At 48.1% G+C, this 20703-nt stretch overlaps 10 protein-coding genes across 10 annotated transcripts; 5 read left to right on the top strand and 5 right to left on the bottom strand.

The window, feature by feature from the left end:
* Positions 1–6051: 6051 nt before the first annotated feature.
* Positions 6052–8215, top strand: BBBOND_0105380 (hypothetical protein, conserved; the record flags this gene model as incomplete). The annotated part of the gene is made up of 6 exons (XM_012910961.1): positions 6052–6683; positions 6775–7120; positions 7400–7580; positions 7752–7929; positions 7970–8084; positions 8123–8215. 6 exons carry the CDS (start codon positions 6052–6054, stop codon positions 8213–8215), a joined length of 1545 nt encoding a protein of 514 aa, XP_012766415.1.
* Positions 8216–8499: 284 nt separating this feature from the next.
* BBBOND_0105390 (hypothetical protein, conserved) lies at positions 8500–9760 on the top strand (the record flags this gene model as incomplete). Its single annotated transcript, XM_012910962.1, has 9 exons — positions 8500–8582; positions 8650–8756; positions 8798–8861; positions 8899–9010; positions 9046–9165; positions 9219–9275; positions 9314–9503; positions 9540–9611; positions 9651–9760. 9 exons carry the CDS (start codon positions 8500–8502, stop codon positions 9758–9760), a joined length of 915 nt encoding a protein of 304 aa, XP_012766416.1.
* Positions 9761–9871: 111 nt separating this feature from the next.
* BBBOND_0105400 (hypothetical protein, conserved) lies at positions 9872–11647 on the top strand (the record flags this gene model as incomplete). The annotated part of the gene is made up of 1 exon (XM_012910963.1): positions 9872–11647. One exon carries the CDS (start codon positions 9872–9874, stop codon positions 11645–11647), a length of 1776 nt encoding a protein of 591 aa, XP_012766417.1.
* A 223-nt stretch (positions 11648–11870) lies between these two features.
* Positions 11871–12678, bottom strand: BBBOND_0105410 (hypothetical protein, conserved; the record flags this gene model as incomplete). The annotated part of the gene is made up of 4 exons (XM_012910964.1): positions 11871–12230; positions 12280–12438; positions 12476–12562; positions 12610–12678. 4 exons carry the CDS (start codon positions 12676–12678, stop codon positions 11871–11873), a joined length of 675 nt encoding a protein of 224 aa, XP_012766418.1.
* Positions 12679–13110: 432 nt separating this feature from the next.
* BBBOND_0105420 (hypothetical protein, conserved) lies at positions 13111–14184 on the top strand (the record flags this gene model as incomplete). Its single annotated transcript, XM_012910965.1, has 5 exons — positions 13111–13343; positions 13509–13698; positions 13810–13935; positions 13974–14086; positions 14145–14184. The coding sequence occupies 5 exons, from the start codon at positions 13111–13113 to the stop codon at positions 14182–14184; spliced, it is 702 nt and encodes a 233-aa protein (XP_012766419.1).
* A 73-nt stretch (positions 14185–14257) lies between these two features.
* Positions 14258–14527, top strand: BBBOND_0105430 (small nuclear ribonucleoprotein F, putative; the record flags this gene model as incomplete). The annotated part of the gene is made up of 2 exons (XM_012910966.1): positions 14258–14345; positions 14406–14527. The coding sequence occupies 2 exons, from the start codon at positions 14258–14260 to the stop codon at positions 14525–14527; spliced, it is 210 nt and encodes a 69-aa protein (XP_012766420.1).
* Positions 14528–14979: 452 nt separating this feature from the next.
* Positions 14980–16007, bottom strand: BBBOND_0105440 (ribose-phosphate pyrophosphokinase, putative; the record flags this gene model as incomplete). Its single annotated transcript, XM_012910967.1, has 2 exons — positions 14980–15579; positions 15684–16007. 2 exons carry the CDS (start codon positions 16005–16007, stop codon positions 14980–14982), a joined length of 924 nt encoding a protein of 307 aa, XP_012766421.1.
* Positions 16008–16586: 579 nt separating this feature from the next.
* Positions 16587–17914, bottom strand: BBBOND_0105450 (phosphoglycerate kinase, putative; the record flags this gene model as incomplete). The annotated part of the gene is made up of 2 exons (XM_012910968.1): positions 16587–17786; positions 17864–17914. 2 exons carry the CDS (start codon positions 17912–17914, stop codon positions 16587–16589), a joined length of 1251 nt encoding a protein of 416 aa, XP_012766422.1.
* Positions 17915–18179: 265 nt separating this feature from the next.
* Positions 18180–19945, bottom strand: BBBOND_0105460 (hypothetical protein, conserved; the record flags this gene model as incomplete). The annotated part of the gene is made up of 2 exons (XM_012910969.1): positions 18180–19468; positions 19546–19945. 2 exons carry the CDS (start codon positions 19943–19945, stop codon positions 18180–18182), a joined length of 1689 nt encoding a protein of 562 aa, XP_012766423.1.
* Positions 19946–20124: 179 nt separating this feature from the next.
* On the bottom strand, positions 20125–20499 carry BBBOND_0105470 (ribosomal protein L35, putative; the record flags this gene model as incomplete). Its single annotated transcript, XM_012910970.1, has 1 exon — positions 20125–20499. The coding sequence occupies one exon, from the start codon at positions 20497–20499 to the stop codon at positions 20125–20127; it is 375 nt and encodes a 124-aa protein (XP_012766424.1).
* Positions 20500–20703: the final 204 nt, after the last annotated feature.

Here is a 20703-nt window from a genome sequence, read left to right on the forward strand (position 1 = left end):
CTCAGAGCCCGTCCGCAGCGGTGTAGGCGTGGCGGCGGTGGCGGCAGGGTGACGGGTGTTGGGAGCCAGGCCATCACAGCCACATAGAGTGCGTACGATGCTACGTCCTATAGCTATTTAGGTGCCGGTAGCGCATTGAGTTGTGGTATCTGCTACGCCCCGTATCCGCTGACACGGCGGCTGCGCGGCGCCGGCGGGCGTGGAGCGAGGCAGACAGACACGGCCTACAGCACGCAGCACTGCGCCAAACCTGGTCCAATCTGTCATCTGCCAGCACTGCTTCACTATAGCTCCCTAGCTGCCTTCCCTCCGGTGCCTCGACTGCCACGCCCCCAGTCCGCGCACCCCGCCCGCAGACCTCACGCACCGGAGCCCGGCACAACGGGCGGATGTGGGCTGGGGTAGGGAGGCAAGACAGGCACGTAACCACGCCAATGTGGCACCAGCGCGACACTGGCGGGGTCTGGCGATGTCACACCCAGTGACTCCACCCGGCGCCACAGACTTACACCAGGCGTGCCGGCGGCGGTGGATGCCGGGGTAGCAGCTGGTCGAGTGCCAGCAAGTGTTATTATAGCAAGTGTGGTGCCAGGCAGCCTCGGTCACAGCTATCGTCGTCTCATGACGCCTGGTGCCACCGCCAGTGCCCGCGACCCGCCTGCCTCAGAGCCCGTCCGCAGCGGTGTAGGCGTGGCGGCGGTGGCGGCAAGGTGACGGGTGTTGGGAGCCAGGCCATCACAGCCACATAGAAGTGCGTACCATACTACGTCCTATAGCTATTAAGTGCCGGCAGTGCATTGAGTTGTGGTATCTGCTACGCCCCGTATCCGCTGACACGGCGGCTGCGCGGCGCCGGCGGGCGTGGAGCGAGGCAGACAGACAAGGGATACAACACGCAGCACTGCGCCAAACCTGGTCCAATCTGTCATCTGCCAGCAGTGCTTCACTGCCGTGCCCTAGCTGCCATCCCTCCGGTGCCTCGACTGCCACGCCCCCAGTCCGGGCACCCCGCCCGCAGACCTCACGCACCGGAGCCCGGCACAACGGGCGGATGTGGGCTAGGATAGGGAGGCAACACAGGCACGTAACCACGCCAATGTGGCACCAACGCGACACTGCCGCGGTCTGGCGATGTCACACCCAGTGACTCCACCCGGCGCCACAGACCCTCACCAGGCGTGCCGGCGGCGGTGGATCCACAGGTAGCAGCTGGTCGAGTGCCAGCAAGTGTTATTATAGCAAGTGTGGTGCCAGGCAGCTCCGATGACAGTATCGTCGTCTCATGACGCCTGGTGCCACCGCCAGTGCCCGCGACCCGCCTGCCTCAGAGCCCGTCCGCAGCGGTGTAGGCGTGGCGGCGGTGGCGGCAAGGTGACTGGTGGTGGGAGCCAGGCCATCACAGCCACATAGAAGTGCGTACCATACTACGTCTTATAGCTATTAAGTGCCGGCAGTGCATTGAGTTGTGGTATCTGCTAGACCCCGTATCCGCTGACACGGCGGCTGCGCGGCGCCGGGGGCGTGGAGCGAGGCAGACAGACAAGGCCTACCACAGGAAGCACTGCGCCGCACTACGTCGAAGCTGTCATCCACTAACACTGCTTCACTGCCGTGCCCTAGCTGCCATCCCTCCGGTGCCTCGACTGCCACGCCCCCAGTCCGGGCACCCCGCCCGCAGACCTCACGCACCGGAGCCCGGCACAACGGGCGGATGTGGGCTAGGATAGGGAGGCAACACAGGCACGTAACCACGCCAATGTGGCACCAACGCGACACTGCCGCGGTCTGGCGATGTCACACCCAGTGACTCCACCCGGCGCCACAGACCCTCACCAGGCGTGCCGGCGGCGGTGGATCCACAGGTAGCAGCTGGTCGAGTGCCAGCAAGTGTTATTATAGCAAGTGTGGTGCCAGGCAGCTCCGATGACAGTATCGTCGTCTCATGACGCCTGGTGCCACCGCCAGTGCCCGCGACCCGCCTGCCTCAGAGCCCGTCCGCAGCGGTGTAGGCGTGGCGGCGGTGGCGGCAAGGTGACTGGTGGTGGGAGCCAGGCCATCACAGCCACATAGAAGTGCGTACCATACTACGTCTTATAGCTATTAAGTGCCGGCAGTGCATTGAGTTGTGGTATCTGCTAGACCCCGTATCCGCTGACACGGCGGCTGCGCGGCGCCGGGGGCGTGGAGCGAGGCACACAGACACGGCCTACAACACGCAGCACTGCGCCAAACCTGGTCGAAGCTGTCATCTGCCAGCACTGCATCACTAGAGCGCCCTAGCTGCCATCCCTCCGGTGCCTCGACTGCCACGCCCCCAGTCCGGGCACCCCGCCCGCAGACCTCACGCACCGGAGCCCGGCACAACGGGCGGATGTGGGCTGGGGTAGGGAGGCAAGACAGGCACGTAACCACGCCAATGTGGCACCAGCGCGACACTGGCGCGGTCTGGCGTGCCGTACAGCCGCAGCTGCAGTTGGCCGTGGCGGCTCCGCAGGCGTGCCGGCGGCGGCGCTCCCGGACTGCCCGGATGCGTGTCGGTGGATGGGACATATAGAGCAGCTATACCGCGACACCAGGTCACATCATGTGCTGCGCAGCGCCTGCCGCGGTCTGGCGATGTCTCACCTAGTGACTCCACCCGGCGCCACAGACTTACACCAGGCGTGCCGGCGGCGGTGGATGCCGGGGTAGCAGCTGGTCGAGTGCCAGCAAGTGTTATTATAGCAAGTGTGGTGCCAGGCAGCCTCGGTCACAGCTATCGTCGTCTCATGACGCCTGGTGCCACCGCCAGTGCCCGCGACCCGCCTGCCTCAGAGCCCGTCCGCAGCGGTGTAGGCGTGGCGGCGGTGGCGGCAAGGTGACGGGTGTTGGGAGCCAGGCCATCACAGCCACATAGAAGTGCGTACCATACTACGTCCTATAGCTATTAAGTGCCGGCAGTGCATTGAGTTGTGGTATCTGCTACGCCCCGTATCCGCTGACACGGCGGCTGCGCGGCGCCGGGGGCGTGGAGCGAGGCACACAGACACGGCCTACAACACGCAGCACTGCGCCAAACCTGGTCGAAGCTGTCATCTGCCAGCACTGCATCACTAGAGCGCCCTAGCTGCCATCCCTCCGGTGCCTCGACTGCCACGCCCCCAGTCCGGGCACCCCGCCCGCAGACCTCACGCACCGGAGCCCGGCACAACGGGCGGATGTGGGCTGGGGTAGGGAGGCAAGACAGGCACGTAACCACGCCAATGTGGCACCAGCGCGACACTGGCGGGGTCTGGCGATGTCACACCCAGTGACTCCACCCGGCGCCACAGACCCTCACCAGGCGTGCCGGCGGCGGTGGATCCACAGGTAGCAGCTGGTCGAGTGCCAGCAAGTGTTATTATAGCAAGTGTGGTGCCAGGCAGCTCCGATGACAGTATCGTCGTCTTATGACGCCTGGTGCCACCGCCAGTGCCCGCGACCCGCCTGCCTCAGAGCCCGTCCGCAGCGGTGTAGGCGTGGCGGCGGTGGCGGCAAGGTGACTGGTGGTGGGAGCCAGGCCATCACAGCCACATAGAAGTGCGTACCATACTACGTCTTATAGCTATTAAGTGCCGGCAGTGCATTGAGTTGTGGTATCTGCTAGACCCCGTATCCGCTGACACGGCGGCTGCGCGGCGCCGGGGGCGTGGAGCGAGGCACACAGACACGGCCTACAACACGCAGCACTGCGCCAAACCTGGTCCAATCTGTCATCTGCCAGCAGTGCTTCACTGCCGTGCCCTAGCTGCCATCCCTCCGGTGCCTCGACTGCCAAGCCCCCAGTCCGGGCACCCCGCCCGCAGACCTCACGCACCGGAGCCCGGCACAACGGGCGGATGTGGGCTAGGATAGGGAGGCAAGACAGGCACGTAACCACGCCAATGTGGCACCAACGCGACACTGGCGGGGTCTGGCGTGCCGTACAGCCGCAGCTGCAGTTGGCCGTGGCGGCTCCGCAGGCGTGCCGGCGGCGGCGCTCCCGGACTGCCCGGATGCGTGTCGGTGGATGGGACATATACGGCAGCTATACGGTGACACCAGGTCACATCGTGTGCTGTGCAGCACCTGCCGCGGTCTGGCGATGTCACACCCAGTGACTCCACCCGGCGCCACAGACCCTCACCAGGCGTGCCGGCGGCGGTGGATGCCGGGGTAGCAGCTGGACGAGTGCCAGCAAGTGTTATTTCAGCAAGTGTGGTGCCAGGCAGCCTCGGTCACAGCTATCGTCGTCTCATGACGCCTGGTGCCACCGCCAGTGCCCACGACCCGCCTGCCTCAGAGCCCGTCCGCAGCGGTGTAGGCGTGGCGGCTCATCCACTTTGGTGGAGTACCTGCATTCCACTGGCAGATTTAATTTGGTGCTCTTAGTCGCGTGTCAGGCGCATCGCCAAGGTTTCTAAATGTGAGCAGCGGTATTGGGTGATGTGGCACACCTCCCTCGATCCGGCAGGTGCGATGAGCAACAGGGGATGCTGTCGTGTGGCTCCAACTCAGGTTATTAAACGGCCCCATTGACAACCGTGTTAGTTGCAGACACATATGATAACAGTACGATGCGTTGTTGACTTGGCTACCGCAATTATTACCACCAGCCCAAGGTACACTTCCACTGGTACCAAAAGGCAGGTCCTCATCAACAAGCGAAACCAATTTATTCGCATCATTCACCGAAGTGTCATCGTATATGAGCTGATCAATACTGTGAGTGGTAGTTCTCGATTTGGATGGTGGAGCGAGTGACACCCTTGACAGTGACGCATCGGCATTCAAGTGACGGCGAGTGGCGCAGGGTCTCTCCGGGTCCTAAACGGTCGGCGTTGACGTTCAGTGTGACAAAGTGATTAGTGCGCAAAGCTACCAACGAATAGCTGAGACCGGCTAGGTGCTTCACTTTGCCGTTCACGGAGACCTGGTCGAAGCAGTTGGGCGGGTCCAGCACGTAAGGAGCCGGGCACTAGAAGACCGCATTGCCCGCAGCATGGAGGCCTATCTTGCAACCAATTCCTCTGCCGTAGGCGTCGCAGACACTGGTCGTCTCAGGCTTGAAAAGCTCAGTGGATGCGTATGTGACACCGCAGCCTTGTAGGCAGGGGTCCGTGGTCTCGACGTGAACTTCCACGACGTGCCCAGTGTATTGCTTAGTAGTTGTTACGGTATGATGATTCGTTGAGGTAATCTACGGTATGAGAGATCCGCTAGTCGACACGTTGCCAATTGATACCTTGTCTAATGTGTGAGATGGTGGACAGGGACAGAAGTCATCGCGCGACCATGAGTGCTGCTCTCACCAAAGCTGGGTGGTAGCACAAATGACAAAAACGGCATTCAGAAACAGTACGCCGTGGAATCGGCAGCCTAATCATGCATTGTACGGGGAGGTATGTCATAGTTGACACCAAAAACGGTTCGTCTAATGCTTACCCGGTTATAGCGCATTAGACAGATGCAAAAGCATTTTAAAATGAAGTACCTTACCTCTACTAGCCACAAATATTCATCTCTAAATATTACATACAGTAACGGAGCGCTTGTGGTACGCATAATTTCCTTTAAATATAAGCACATTTGAGTTGTGTCTACTGCTAATGGTTCTACGTTGGCGATGCCCTGGGGATATTCACTACGTCACGTTTTAACTTAAAGTGCAACCAAACAATAACCGAATTGAATGTCCACATTGTATATTTGCAGATCGCTCTTACGAAATTTTAATACAAAATAGAAACCTGAGTACTGCCATGGATTCGCAAGCGATTCACCGTAATTATTAACTATCGCAATGCAAATGTTATACTACACATCCAGCTGATGTTAGAATGATTAAAATGCACATAATGGTATGAACGAACACATAGTGTTACGTGTGTGCGCGATTTCAGCATTTAGTTGCATCATCATTGGATTAATCGAAACAGCTACTTATTACACACACACACCGAGTAATGAATAATAGAATTACTGACAACCTGCTGTGCAGGAAGTCCATTTCCGTATTTTATCTGAAGGATTATATTTAACGACATACGGGCAATGTCTTCACTTACCCCTAAGGCACCGAAAAATACAGTCGCTAGTGCTGAAAAAAGTCATACAAATGATTTAACAGCCCTTGCACTGCAGCATTCTGGGATAAGACTCCCTGACCGAACTGGTTTACTCGCGGAGATTACTGCGGAAGATTACGACTTTGCCGTGGCTAACATTAACCATGAATATAATGCGCTCTTCACGCTGCTTCAGAGATTACGATTCGAAAAGTTGCGCAAGCTCACATCCCAAGATGGATGGAACCCTTTTGATCTCCAATTCGCGGACGTATGCACACCAATCCCGATAGGAGATGTTGAAAATTACAGTTACGACGAACAAACTTCCAGTTGCCGATGTCCCAACAAATTACTACCTTGTTCGCGCCACCAAGCGCTCAACGATCTTGAAATATGGACATATCAGTTGCGTAAGTTGCTTTCTCAATCAAAGTTTTCAACAAGGTACGACCGGTTGAAGTTGGCGACCAAACATCTCAATATTATAAACTCGAAAGGGATTCTATTACAAGCTGGGTTGTTAGATAATATAGCTATAAAGAGGAAACAGATCTGCAATTCTGTTGATGCCGTTTTGTGTTCAATGCGAGACCATTCTAGAGCCAGCACTGAGTGGTATGTGTTTATACGCATGATTGTAACACCCCCATCACTTCATTAGACATGTATATGAGGCCACCCTTATGTCCAGCTCAAAGCATTGTAGGTCATCTTGGGGTGGTTGTTCAGAGAAGTGCAACAGAGGTACGCAGGAGAGATTCAAGATAACTTATAACAACGGCGTAAGGGAATTTGTTGTAGATAGGAGGACTTGCGAGCTAACGAAGTGTTCCGATTTAAACCAGCCTAATGTGTCTCAGTGTTTGATTTCAATCGTGCCACGGAATAAGTCCACTAATGCCGTAGTCCGTACTTGTGCTTGTCCAACCGAAGATTCGGTAATGTGTTCATCCGAGGAAGCACGAATTACCATGGATAGTTGGATCACACAATTCAGAGAGTATTGTAAAAAAGCTCTGATACACAATGAAGGCAACAATATTTTACACAAGGTGGGTTGACGATCTTTTCCATATATATTAATGGGTATAAAAACGTTCGAATTTTACCACTGCAAATTAGCTAGTGTTCTAACACATGTAGGAACTATTTGATATCGCGAAAATAAAGATAATACGGTTGTACTTAACACATGAGCAGTATTGCGAACTGGCGGGCTACGCTTCCAGTCAACGCATATGTTGCATTGTGATGCCATTCTGCATATCTATTTCTCCATACACGTCATACCAAATATAGACACATAGACTGATGTTTATTGACCTTTGCAGGACATCCCGCAGTTGAACACCCAGTACCTGGGGAGGTTCGTACAGATTAGGTTCCGCGATGGATACTATTTTGACTGCACCGAGAGATGGGGAATGATAGACAATGACGATACAACCAGCTACTGCAAGATAGGTTCGCCGATTCTTTGCAGGGAGCATATCACGAAAAGTAATGCGAGAGGTCAGTTAAAATTTCGGACGTGTCATACATCGTAGCGTCATTTTTGGAGACAGATGTTACTGAGTACGACACCACAAGCAGGTCTCTAGTTACACACGCACTCGTGGTTTGGATACTTCTACTGACGCTCGTGTACACATTAGGAAGCCTGTGGCGCCGCAAACGTGGGAGCCTTCACATTTAAATTGAGTAAAACATACAATAAAAAATTCATGGGCTTTGTTGCGCCTTTACATGCCACTGATGTGGACTTCATTGATATACATTTCCGAGATTCCTTATTTGACGTAACTTACAACATATATGGGAAACAAATCCACTCCATATGGTTATACGGAACTATATTGAGGTGAGATTACGCTAATTGATCGATTCTAACATTGATTTAGTGTAGACTATGACAAGGAGCTTTTTGATTTCAACGACGGTTCAGGGAGGATCCTTCAAATAAAATTCGGCCATACCTTCGTGAACTCATTTGCTGAAAACGAGGACGTTATAAAGGTAGATAAATCACGTAAGTCATTGACTTTAATTCGCAGAAAGGTTCTTTGGTATCTATCATCTGTGGGCTTTCACACGTCATTGTAGAGCAAGACGCCCTCCTTTGTCTAAGGGTATTGGCAAAGATTTAAAGTTTATTTTGATTACTCAGCTCATACGAATCACAAGCGTCTTGTATGGCGATATGAAATATTGGCCATATAAGGTACACATTACTGCGGGTTATTACAAGCATTGACAGGTCAAGCAATGGCGCATAGGAACACATTCATAATCACGGAATGGAGGACTTATGTCAGAAGACAAAGCTAGATGATTCGATCATTAAAAGGTTTGTGAACAGAATATCTAAATTTCGACGTACAGCTTTAATGTTACGCTGGCATTCAAGGATCGTTTTTCTGTAACGAATGGCATGGATTGGGACGCTTCCGGAGAGTTTATGGTAACGTCATCACTCGATAGAACCGTTTATTTATATTCGGTTAACAAAGCTGGGTATGTTTAGTTATTGTGGGCGGTGCATTCAAGTGTACTTTAATAGTTTAAATCCAAAAAAAATCAGGCTGACTAATGTGCTGCAAAGCAAGAAGCATGGGGTTTCTGCTGTTAGATTTACCCATGAAGGGCCGCGGCAGATAGTATGCAGTTCTTCCAGGGATACACCTACGGGTTAGTATAGAGTTTAAATGAACTCCCTAACTTAACCCCAGCTTCAGTCAAATTATGGGATACAGTGGAAAACCGTTATATTAAGAGCTTCTCACTGGCTTCACCGTATGTTATATCTACGTTAGCCACCTACACTTATTAGAGTTCGTCGAGGCCGCGCCATATCGCCACATCCATCCCGTGATTTGATGTTAATCAGTACGTGGGACACCTGTTTGTTATATACATACGACAATTCGTCACCTCTGGTAAGTGTAACATGTTAATATAATTTGACCTGAAGTGGCAGGCATCATACAATGGTGCAAGCATGATTGGAGCGTTTGACTCTTTAGGATTGATTTTTGCTATTTGCGATTCAACTCACAGCAGAAAGTCTCTCTCCCTGTATGACATGTCTAAATACCAGGTATGCAGCAGTTGGATGACTACAAAGGCTCTTAACATCTTCACACATTCCAGGCACCATTTGCTACCTTCGACCTCGGGAAAATACTCCTTAAGTCGGAGGAGGTTGTGGTTAGTGGCCATTGAAGATCCTAATTACACCCAATCAGAGCGTTGACTTCAATCCAAATGGCCGCTCCTTGGTTTTGGGGACAAACTATACGAGGCTGTTATGTGTCAATGCTGTTACCGGATCGGCTGCCTTTGCGTGTTGCTACAGCGATGAGCCTGCCATCATCAAAGAGCAGAAGGTCTTCTGTTATCCTTCTATTTCCTCAGACGGCAAGTATTTACTATGCGGTAGGTGCTATGCTTAGAAATTTAAACTTGTGGAAGGATGCACTAATGGGAGCATCTCGATCTGGAACTTCAAAGGGCAATCTGTGTGCAGTTTAGTGGGCCATGAAGGTAACCATACGTTGCTTATAATTCACTGGTGAACAACAGGGCCCCCGTATTTCGCCTGCTTCAATCCGCGGAAGGCTATGATCTCGTCGGCGTGTGTAAAAGTAGCGTGGTGGCAGCCTGCTCTCGTTAACTCTGACGAAACATTATAATTATTTGCACGATAACGTACTGTCCAGTTTTTTACGCTATGCGTTCCTGTAGCAGCAGATGTGAGCATTCGCCGAAAAACGCGAAATGATTTGGCGCGGTTCAACCTATTTATGGAGGAATGCTTCTTTAACTATCTTCGCCTTTTAGGCGAGCCTGTTTGGAGGCGCCTTTTCCGCAGGCGAGCTCCATTGCGCGCTATTTTACGCAGTCTTGGTGAGCTGGAACAGCTAATAATCTTGAGGCTATTAAACATTAGACAGGCTGTGTCAGAGCGGGCGTTGAGATTGTGGATGAATCCTAATTCGTTTACAGATCTCCGAGCTGCCTTATCTTTATTGCAGTCGTATCACATAATTCAGGTCTCTGATAATCGAACAAAGGAAGGGAAACAGCAATTTGAATTACATAAGGAATTTAAGACATCGATGCTGGCGGAACTCTATGACACTTCAACTGATTTCGACAGCGGATTGCAGCTATTGGGCAATATAAACAATAACGCACAAAAAGACCCCAAAAGCAAGCCATCATTTGCAACTCTTGTAAAGCATTCAAAAGAGCGTCTAGATTTCCTTGTACTATTTTTAGTCTCAAGTCAAGTGCGACGACATACATTGAGGGCAAACAAAATTGCGAAAAAGTTAAAGAAGTTAGAAAAATCGAAAGACCCTAATGTCAAGAATCCGCTGTTAAACAAAAAGATCAAATCCTTGGAACACCAGTTAACGGCACTCAGTAAACGTGCGAATGTGGTGTCTATGGATCTGTTAAAAATTTTCCAACGGTTCAACATGATATCAGAAGATAACAAGAAGAACAAAGTCCACGGTGCCGACGCAGGAATGAGCAGGCAGGCATTAAGTTGGCTTTTGAAGGGTGTCCACGGCCAGTTGATAATTTTGCTGGTAGGCCATTTACAACAAATGGAGGGGGGGTATTTAACGAATATTTCCGGCCGTAAACCTACACAGTTAGATTTATATACCCGGGAATGTAGAGATATAAGTGCTGATAATGATAAAGCAAGTGCGGAGAGAGTCGAATTAGCAATAACAACAATTACAGAATCCGTAGATTTTCTTTTGTCGCTTTCACAAGCCAGATCCGGTGATATGTTTAGTATTGTTAGTCTAACAAAAACGCAGCAGAGGTTGGTGAAGCTTCTGACGGAGATGGGCATATTATATGTCGATTCAACCAAAGGATATTTTTACGTTTTCGACCTTACATTTTTGGTTGGAAGGAATGAGTCGGACGTCAACCGTACACCCAGGCTATCGATGTCCATTTGTGGAACTACAGACAGCAAAATAGTTGTGCAAAGCAATTTTAAGGTCTATGTATATACAGCAAATGCATTACAAATAAGCGTTTTAAGTCACGTATGCGAATTACAGGCACGGACGCCTAATCTAGTAATTGGCGTTTTGACCAGGTCAAGCGTTCAGGCTGCTTTCAAAAGCGGCATTACCGCAGAGCAGATTATAAGATTTTTTGAATCAAAGAGCCAACATGAAGACACCAATATATCTGCATTGGCAATGCGGGTGCCGGAAAATGTGCGACGCCAATTAAAAATGTGGGAGGCCGAGCGCAACAGATTAGAGCTCATTAATGCCATACTCTTCAAACGTTGGGACACTGAATTCATGCCTGAGCTATTCAAGAGGACAGTGCGGTGGGCGCAAGTAAAGCGTTATGATCTGTTCCACACACGATGGCCGCCTGATTTATACTCTCAAGACTACCAAACATGGTTAAAAAACGAAAAGTACTTGGCATGTACTTTTGAGTCCAAGGAGGAAGTTATTGACAAAATAAAGCAAATTAGAATGTCATTGGCTGAAGAAAAAACTCGTATCACGTCGGATCCTACATATAGATAGACAATACGATTGCCATTACTTTAGACGCTGAAAAATGGCATTTGGAGAGCATAATAGGCATACTATGCAACAACTGAGCGATATAGACTCAATAGAGTGGTAGCGAATTGATGCATAGCCTCCAATTTTACTTTGTAACCACGTATATAAAGTCCTGATTGCAACATTTAGGCGACAGAAATGCAGATAATGTACAATTGTTATTACACTGTATATTATGGTTTCATATCATGTTCATAAACTTTACAAAGCTGTCAAAGTCATTCTGCCACTGTTCCCTCTCGTCCCTTGTTTTGAACATGAATAGATAACAGTTGTTACCTGCTGAAATTTCCAAGTATCTCAAGTTGTCGACTTTCGTCTTGAAGTTTGTTATTTTGGACACGGGCAGAGTGCCTATCAGCTGTCTTTTGTTTTCATCATCTTCTGAGGCCTTAACCTTATACCATTGTATACATTTGCCATCCTTACTACATGTAACTCGAACCTTTTCGTGGAAAATTGCAGTTTTCACCTTGACAATTTTAGTCAAAGCCTTCCTATATTGTAGAATCTTGTTCTGACGTATGTCCTTTGCGGTTGCCTGATGCATAATGAACTCATACAAACGTTTAAAAATTGACTTGTCGTACCGTTTCGTCGCTGGAGTCACTCGACGACCCGTTGGATTCTTCATCCGTTGCAGCCTTAAGACATTTTGCAGAGTATGTCGGGCGCCTCCTATTAGCTCGTATGGATGCAGTTTCTGAGGGTTTAGACCCTCGGTCATACGAGGCGATCACAGGTTTGGGCTGCAAAGCGTGATACATACATTTTCCTCGCCACAACCTTATCTTTTAACAGGTCTTCGTGAAATCCGAAGACCGAACTGTCTAGATTCCACTTGTTTAGTTCGTTGTAGTTGAGTTCAGTTGTCTGTATGTCGGCATGTGTTTTATAAAGTACAAGGAAAATACACTAACATTAAAAATCCATGCGCTTAGTAGCGGCCCGTCTGGAGTTCTGTAGGGAGCACCTGAATATGACGACATTTTCAATTCCACAGATTATACACGAGGCTAGTGTGTACAGACTATATATGGAAAGTTCCTATCGAGGGAGGCTAAAACGCGGTTGTTTGCAAATGCATCGATGTGGACATATGTCACCAGTCAGATTAAAAATAGATATTGAATGGCGGGTAAAGCACCCACAGTGGTATCAAATGGTACTGACGCATAGCGTGCATTTGTCGTATTGACATGGTGTGTAAGATACACTAGAGTATAGAGCCACTTTAAACAGACAAATACAAACAAAACAAAACTTTTATGCGCCAACTGTTGATATACTGCGTTATACATAACGCTTCGTAATAGTCAACTCCTGGATGTGAGTTGATGCGTCGGCTGCAAACGGGGCTTCGATATAAGGCATCATAGGATAGGTGTAAAGAACGTTTCGATTTCGGAATTCATATAAAAATGTCTGATTGGTTTGGTAGCGTAGTAAATTCGTTGAGTGGTTCGACTCAGTCGGACTCAAAGCAAGCCGAAAAAGCCTCAAATGATAAGAACGGTTGCCATATTTATGCCGTAGTTGTCATGCGGCACTATGCACAGAATGAGGCGTGTAGGCTTACTGCGGAGTACGATTTCTCGCCTCTCCCTATGTATATGGCCAAAATATCGCGTGAGGTGACCGATTTGGTGTCTAGGTATGTACAAGCAGTTTTATATACAATACATGATCTGTTTTAGAACCTGTATAAATTGCGTATCAACAGCATATGCCTTGGCGTATTGCCCCCCCATTATTATATGCATCCTTCGTAATATATTTACCATGGTAACATGTATACCCAATGCAAATGTCATAATAGGACCACGGCTCAAGAGGCGTTTCCCGATCAATCTAAGTGTGTTGACATGGAAAACAGTATGGGCATGTTTTACGTCAAAGCAACAAGCGATCCTCCACCAAACCAACTAGTTTTTGTTGTTGCAGTTAACAAGTTTTGTACCAGATATCAAGCCTTACAATTTCTTCAGGAGGCCATGCATGTTTACAAGGTATGAACGTAATTTTGTCGGCACTGTTGTGTCTTGAACCATATATGATTTGTTACGCATCTATCAGCATGTTTTATCAAGAAAGGACTGCATTACACTAATCACATACAGGTTAAAGGCGATGTGTATCGCGACAATGTGGGTGATTCCCTGAAATGCCCAGCTCTGCGCGCATTGATGACTCAATATAAAGGCAAACGTGACGTGCTCGTTGACGCGCAATCCAAATTGGACGAGGTAGTGCTAATGTGAGAGAATACAGCATCTTATAACAGACGAAGCAAATTGTGATGGACACTCTGGACAAGCTAATCCATAGGCAAGGGAACCTGGATGAACTAATCGCAAAAAGCCAGGACATGACACAATCTACGGCGAGACTTATGAGGTATGTGGCGTTTTAATACACGCATAATGTCGTGAATACCACACCTTACCATGAACAGGGACGCGAAGCGCCGAAACAGCTGTTGCGCAGCGATGTGAATGTAGGGCCCCTGATATTTGGCTCGTCTGCAAAGACACTATTAGGCACATCAAATATTGTTATGTAATTAAAATGGAATCGTATTCACCCAGTTCTTACATCGCGAACATCGCGCGCCAGCCTGTTCTTGTTAAGTTGAACGATGGAACCAATTTCTACGGTACGTAATCTAGGACGAAAGGCCACACACTAATAATATAGCATTTAATGTTGTCATCAGGAATTCTTTCGAGTTTGGATGATCGCATGAATTTGGCCATGGAGAATACGAAGGAGTTTTGCGATGGCCAACTTGTGAAAAGTTACGGCGACTCTTTCATTCGTGGCAACAATGGTAATTAAAGTAATGACGCGTAAAATGTAGCTGCAGTATTGTACATAAGTCTGCGCCGGGACACTCAGTGAAAGTTTTAGTGACAATGCCCGTTAGGGACGTGCCATTCCAGGATAAAGGACAACAGCGTTGTTTTACACTTCATTCGACTACATTAGATATCGTGTACTGGATCATAATGCCGGCGGTACATTTTGAGCCTACGCCAAATAAATCGGCGAGTCACAATGAATACACCATAATGAATTGGCCAGCAAACACAGCATATCATTAAAGCGAACGTGCATATGGCGCTTAGTGCACATTTTAGATCGCTATCCAAAGCCCCTGTGATCGTTGCCTTATAGAAGGCTGACGGTGTGGCCTTTTGTGCGCTATGAAATATTGACCTGCCTCAGACACCTAATACGACATTAACACGGATTGATAAATACCACAAGTCTAATGAGTCTACATATGTTCAAACATTTGCGATAATATTAGCGATTTCTGGGCAGAGGGAGACAATCTGTATCTTGGGTTCACGAAGGATCGTTTCGTTATGACGAATACTGTCAGTGGTTATAATCCGCTTTATGCAGGAGGACCTAATTTTGTGCAGTGCAGATCCTGAGAATATTCCGTGCGTGATTACCGCGAACACACTAGCAGCCCCGTTAGCTATCAAAAGTTCTGCCGCCTTGCAGAGTGTCCCCGCTGTATCCACTATATCATCCACTATGATTGCAGTCCTCCCTTCCACTGTGCCGCAAAGTTTTGCATCAGCTACTTGGTTAGCTGTTAGCCGTTGTTTAAATATCATAGCCGAAGAGATGTCGTACGACGGGTACGCGTTTGCGAGCATATTAAGGAAATGAACAGATCTTGAATAAGCACCAGCATCGGCGGAAACGATCGCCACTTTCTCTAATCCACTCAAGTGTTCTAAAAATAGACGGTGAACATTTATGTTATCCACCTGTACCCTCGGACCAAAGAATCCCTGGCACATTGCACTGTGGAGGTCGAAAGATATTACGCGATTAACACCAACGAGTTCCAACATTCGAGCGACATCACTCTGAGCCAGGATATTATGTGTTGTCACGCGTTTTACTAATACCGAGAAAGCACATGAAACGCTACACACAACAGGGCATTTTGTAGGCTGGGTATCGCACTCACCGCTGATATGTTAGAGCCATTAGACGTTTTCCTATCATGCCTTGAATATCCGAAATACGGTATAATTGCCGTGATATGTTTGGCACCTGATCTGCTGGCAGCGGCAATCATGAATAACAGCTCCAGCAGATTGTTAGCAGGTGGTGATGTAGATTGAATGAACACCACATTTGCACCATGCAGCTGTTCTTGTAGGTCCACATTTATTTCACCATCAGAGAAGGTGGACACATTAGCCTTTCCCAGAGGCGTTCCAGCTAGCGTACAAATGTCGTTGACCAACTGCTTATTCCAGTTGCCAGTAAATATCAAAGGACGCTTCATATTCACTTACTAAATATTACATTAAAACATACGGATAAGGGCTATGGTTGATACACATCTACTTTGTGACACCTCCAGACACCTATGGGGGACCTGTTCAGACTACTCCACGTTCCATAAAAATACATATACACCTCTCAACCGTGTGAATATGCCTGTAGAAAATTCTATTCGTGAATTAAAGCACTCTGACGGCAACAGTGCTTACCCTCGTAAGATATTTATGATCAAGTTGCGTCGTGCCGTGCCTGATAGAACGGAATATAACAACAAAGCCAATGCTAGCAGTAAACATTAGATATGTGTTACTAAGATGCACATCACCGGCGCGGCCACCACCTAAAACAAATGGATGTTAAGCCTAGCCGCTGATCGCGAATTAACGCGCAAAATTCCAAATTGAACGTAAATGTGTCGACAGGAATATAATTACCGAGATTCAGTGATTTAGCACAATCTACCTAGAACCGTCTGGACAGGCGTAAAATACCGCGGAGAGTGTCCGACAGAGGGAATATCATAGTTACCGTGCACGAGCAGCTACCCATGCGTGCATCGCGTTATCCACCACCAACGGATTCATTTGGTGGAGAGGGCTGCTACACCAGGTAAGATCTTGCCCTCCAACAACTCTAACGATGCACCTCCTCCGGTGGAAATGTGGCTGAATAAGTGTGACCTCCCAGTTTGTTCTGCCAAAGAAGCGGTGTCACCTCCGCCAATCACAGTTATGGCCCCTCTCTTTGTCGCCTCCCCCACGATATCCAATGCAGCCACAGAACCTTCGGCAAAGTTAGAAAACTCGAATACACCTAAGGGACCATTCCAAACGATGGTCTGGCACCCGTCAACGACACTTTTGAGCAGTTCGCTTGTTTTTGGCCCACAATCCAGTCCTTCCCAGCCGTCGGGAATGCCCTCATCCTCCGTTACCATTTTGAATGGCGCATCGTTAGAGAAATCGGCGGCAGCCTTGTAATCAACAGGGAAATACACTTTCACACCCCTCTCTTTTGCCTTAGCCATGATATCTGGGACTATTGCAGCGCCCGGAGCATCGTACAACGATTTGCCTATGGGCATGCCATGAAGCACTTTCTTGAAAGTGTAGGCCATGCCACCACCAATGAAAATTACATCCACCTTTTCCAGAAGCGATTCTATCAGTTGAATCTTGTCAGAGATCTTCGCTCCACCGAGAATGCTCAAAAAGGGCCTACGTGGAGTTTCCAGAACTTTTGCAAAATAGTCCAGCTCTTTCTTCATAAGTAGGCCTGCAACCTTCAACGGCGCATCGACACCAACCATGGAGCTGTGGGCTCTGTGAGCGGTGCCGAAGGCATCATTTACATATATATCACCCAGTTTGCTTAGGCTTTTGCGGAAGTCCTCAATAACTTTGCCATCGACATTAACCTTATCTTTTACACCCTCCTCGGCAGCATGGAATCTCAGGTTTTCAAGTAGCCCTATGGTACCCAAAGGAGCTTCCTGACAAAACTTCTCAACCACAGGTCCAACGCAGTCATCTAAGAAATCCACCTTTCTGTTGTTGAGAGCTTTGGATAATTCTGCAGCCACAGGACGTAACGAGTACTTTTCCACACGTTCTCCATTAGGCCTTCCTAAGTGAGACATTAAAACAATCGAATGTACGCCATGATCCAGTAGGAACTGAATAGTAGGTATGGTTGCTTTAATGCGCGTGCAGTCTCGGACGGACCCATCCTTTATAGGCACGTTAAAATCCACTCGAAGTAGGACTCGCGACCCAGGCAACTGCAAGTTTGTGTAAGATTGTCTCAGGGTAAGTGCGTGTCGCTATTAAAGTTAAAGTGTGTGCCAACTTTCCTCACCTTGTCAGTGATGTCGGCAAGGCCGAGTTTTGACGAGAGGGTTGATACCATGATGATTAAATGACACCCAAATCAGAAACAGAGATTGCCGCGCTATTCTATTCGTATTTTTAGATGCAAACTTAGAGGACAATATTTAGGTGGACTGTGTGGCCTTTGACTAACTGGGGCCCACGCCTACACCATTCGTATGCGTGGTGACACTTTCCCATCAACGGATACAATCATGTTTAAATATACTACCCAACATAATATGGGTGCCGAACGCGGATGTTATCATTAACTTGATGTGTGTGAATTGCCAATGGTAGCTAGTTCAAACAAGACATGGGCTCAGTGGACCGTAGCTTTCGCATGGCACAATATTAGTTGTCGCTAATTTCCTGCGGAGTCTAGTGAGTTCTGTATGGTCTTTCCTGAACTGCTTTTCTAAACTTCTGACATTCCCAAGTAACTTGCTAATTTCGACACACATGTTACTTGTGTCTGCAGCGTCATACCTCACCGCAGATTCTGTATTGGCATCGTCTTCCTTAATAATACAAGCCAGTGGGGCATAAACATCGGCGTTGTCCATTACACGCGTCCGGCAAATAGAGTGATATTCGCTTTCCACAATTTGCAAGCTACTTGCGTACTTCTGACCGAAATCTGTAGCCTCGCTATACGCGCGTTCCTCCATATTTTCCTCTATTAGTTGGATGGCACCGATCCGCGGGATCGAAGTGTGGTAGAAATCTATGTTGTTGATGACCCTCTCCAGATCCACATATCCGCTTTTGGTCCTGCCACTTTTTATGAGGTATTCCACATGGCACTCGTCAACTAACTTCTTATTTACGAGATTACACAGTATAGAGCGCACGAGTACACGGCACGCCAAGTCGGTGGTGGGGAAAATGGGTATGCAGACCGCGTAGCTTTTAACCCAGCTTGGGATGTTCGTTTGTGCTGTTCCTCTCGCTCTAAACGAATCACCAGAACATGGGCGACTAAATGCTATATATTTGGACTCGATATCTTCTATCATAACAATCGCTATCTTGTTTGCTTCAACTATTTGTTCCACTGTGAGTGTGTCTAAGACCTCTCTGCAGTAAATGTTAATGGGTTTTATTTCCTTTGGAGCGGTCAGCTTATCAGCGGAAATACCTAGATCTGTATACAAACACCAATAACCCATTGCATTACATATAAGTTCTATTCCGATGCGTATTCCGCACCCGGGGGGATAAATAATGACACACACGTTTCTCCCCTTCACGTGGGGTTCGCTTTTACCATCTTCACCAACCTTAGCCGCAAATAAGAACTCATAAAACATGCGGAATGCATCCTTGTGTCCTAATACGTGGCCTATACACCTAGGGTGCAATGCATCTTTCAGGAGCGTTCTTCTGCCATTTCGTTTTTCCAGTATATTTGTGTATCTCTGGAATTTAATGTGTTTACATCTTTCTTTGACGCCCACAGTCAGAGAATCGAAAAATTCCTCTTCAGTAATAATTCGCGTGCTTTTGTCAATACTGTCTAATACCCCACCCTGAATCCACCATCCTAGTATTATACAGTTTGCTGCTGTAGCACTTGATGCAACCTTAATGCCTGATGAGAAATCAGTTAGCATAAAAGGGTTGGATTCACAACGCTAACGATGCATTAACCGTGAGTGTTGACAGTACCTGATTGAACCAGTAGTTTTTCAAGATGAAACGTGGAGAAAAATGTTAAACTGCCAACGACGGCAACGCTTTTCACGTTCCTGAATATATCAAGCGTTTTAAGATACGTTATTTCATTGCACACACAATTATTTAGGTCAAACCCTTCTCTAATGTCTTGTTGAGCTTCAGGATGTTCTAGATGGAAGTTGTCGGATAATAGCGGCGTCTTCAGATTTTCTGTCATATGGCCTGTCAGGACAGTTGATACACATCGCCTTTTAACGAACGAAACTGTTTGTTCATCATCACTAGCCAAAAAGTCAACACTTTTCAGACACCTATGAAGAATCCCTTCCGATGTACAGCTAGCCCTGTTATTATTGAATGCCGCAGAAAAACCTGTATAACGCTTTACCATCTGAAATTATATGATTTATTGAGTCGCGTGGTCCCCGCAATTAAGCGACTTCACGCACATGAGAAAGCCCGCGCCTAGGAGATGACGCGACCGGGAGGTCATGGGAACAATTGAACATAGGAAAGCACCAGAGAAAAAGCACTTTATTAACCCATCATTATTGATAGTTGTGTATCTATTTAAGGCAACAAAGCATACTTCCGCTTGGGAATATTCTCACACCTCTTGCGTTGTTTCAAGGTTTTCAGATAGAGCTGCTTTGCTGTGAGAGCTCTCCTCTTCGCCCTTGTCAGTTTAGGTCTGAGGTTTAACGGCATCTTGGAGAGTTTGCTATATTGCTTCCTGGCCTCCTCTCGCTTACGCTGGTTGTAGACTGTCAGTACTTTGGCTATAGCCTTCCTGATGATACCGATTTGAGAAAGTTTCGACGTCGACGTAACAGTGACCTTTTGAACACGCATTGATGCATATTCTTGTTTTAATTCCTCGAGTTGCTTGAGCAGCTCCGCGTCTGTCTTGCTCCTAAGCTCAAATACTTTGATTTTTTCCTGCATTAAGCATTAGATATTGCGAACACAATTGTAAAAATTAAAACGCATCTATACGTACCATTTTAGAAATATAGAGTTATTAGCGATAATTTATCTCCTGTTGACGTGACGCCGACCGTGTGTCTCACCCAAAACTATGCTCTGAACATATATACCGTGCTATACCACACACCAATATGCAGTAAAATTTTGGTGGGATGGTTCACA

This window comes from Babesia bigemina (genome assembly GCF_000981445.1).
Source record: "Babesia bigemina genome assembly Bbig001, chromosome : I".
Lineage (NCBI taxonomy): Eukaryota > Apicomplexa > Aconoidasida > Piroplasmida > Babesiidae > Babesia > Babesia bigemina.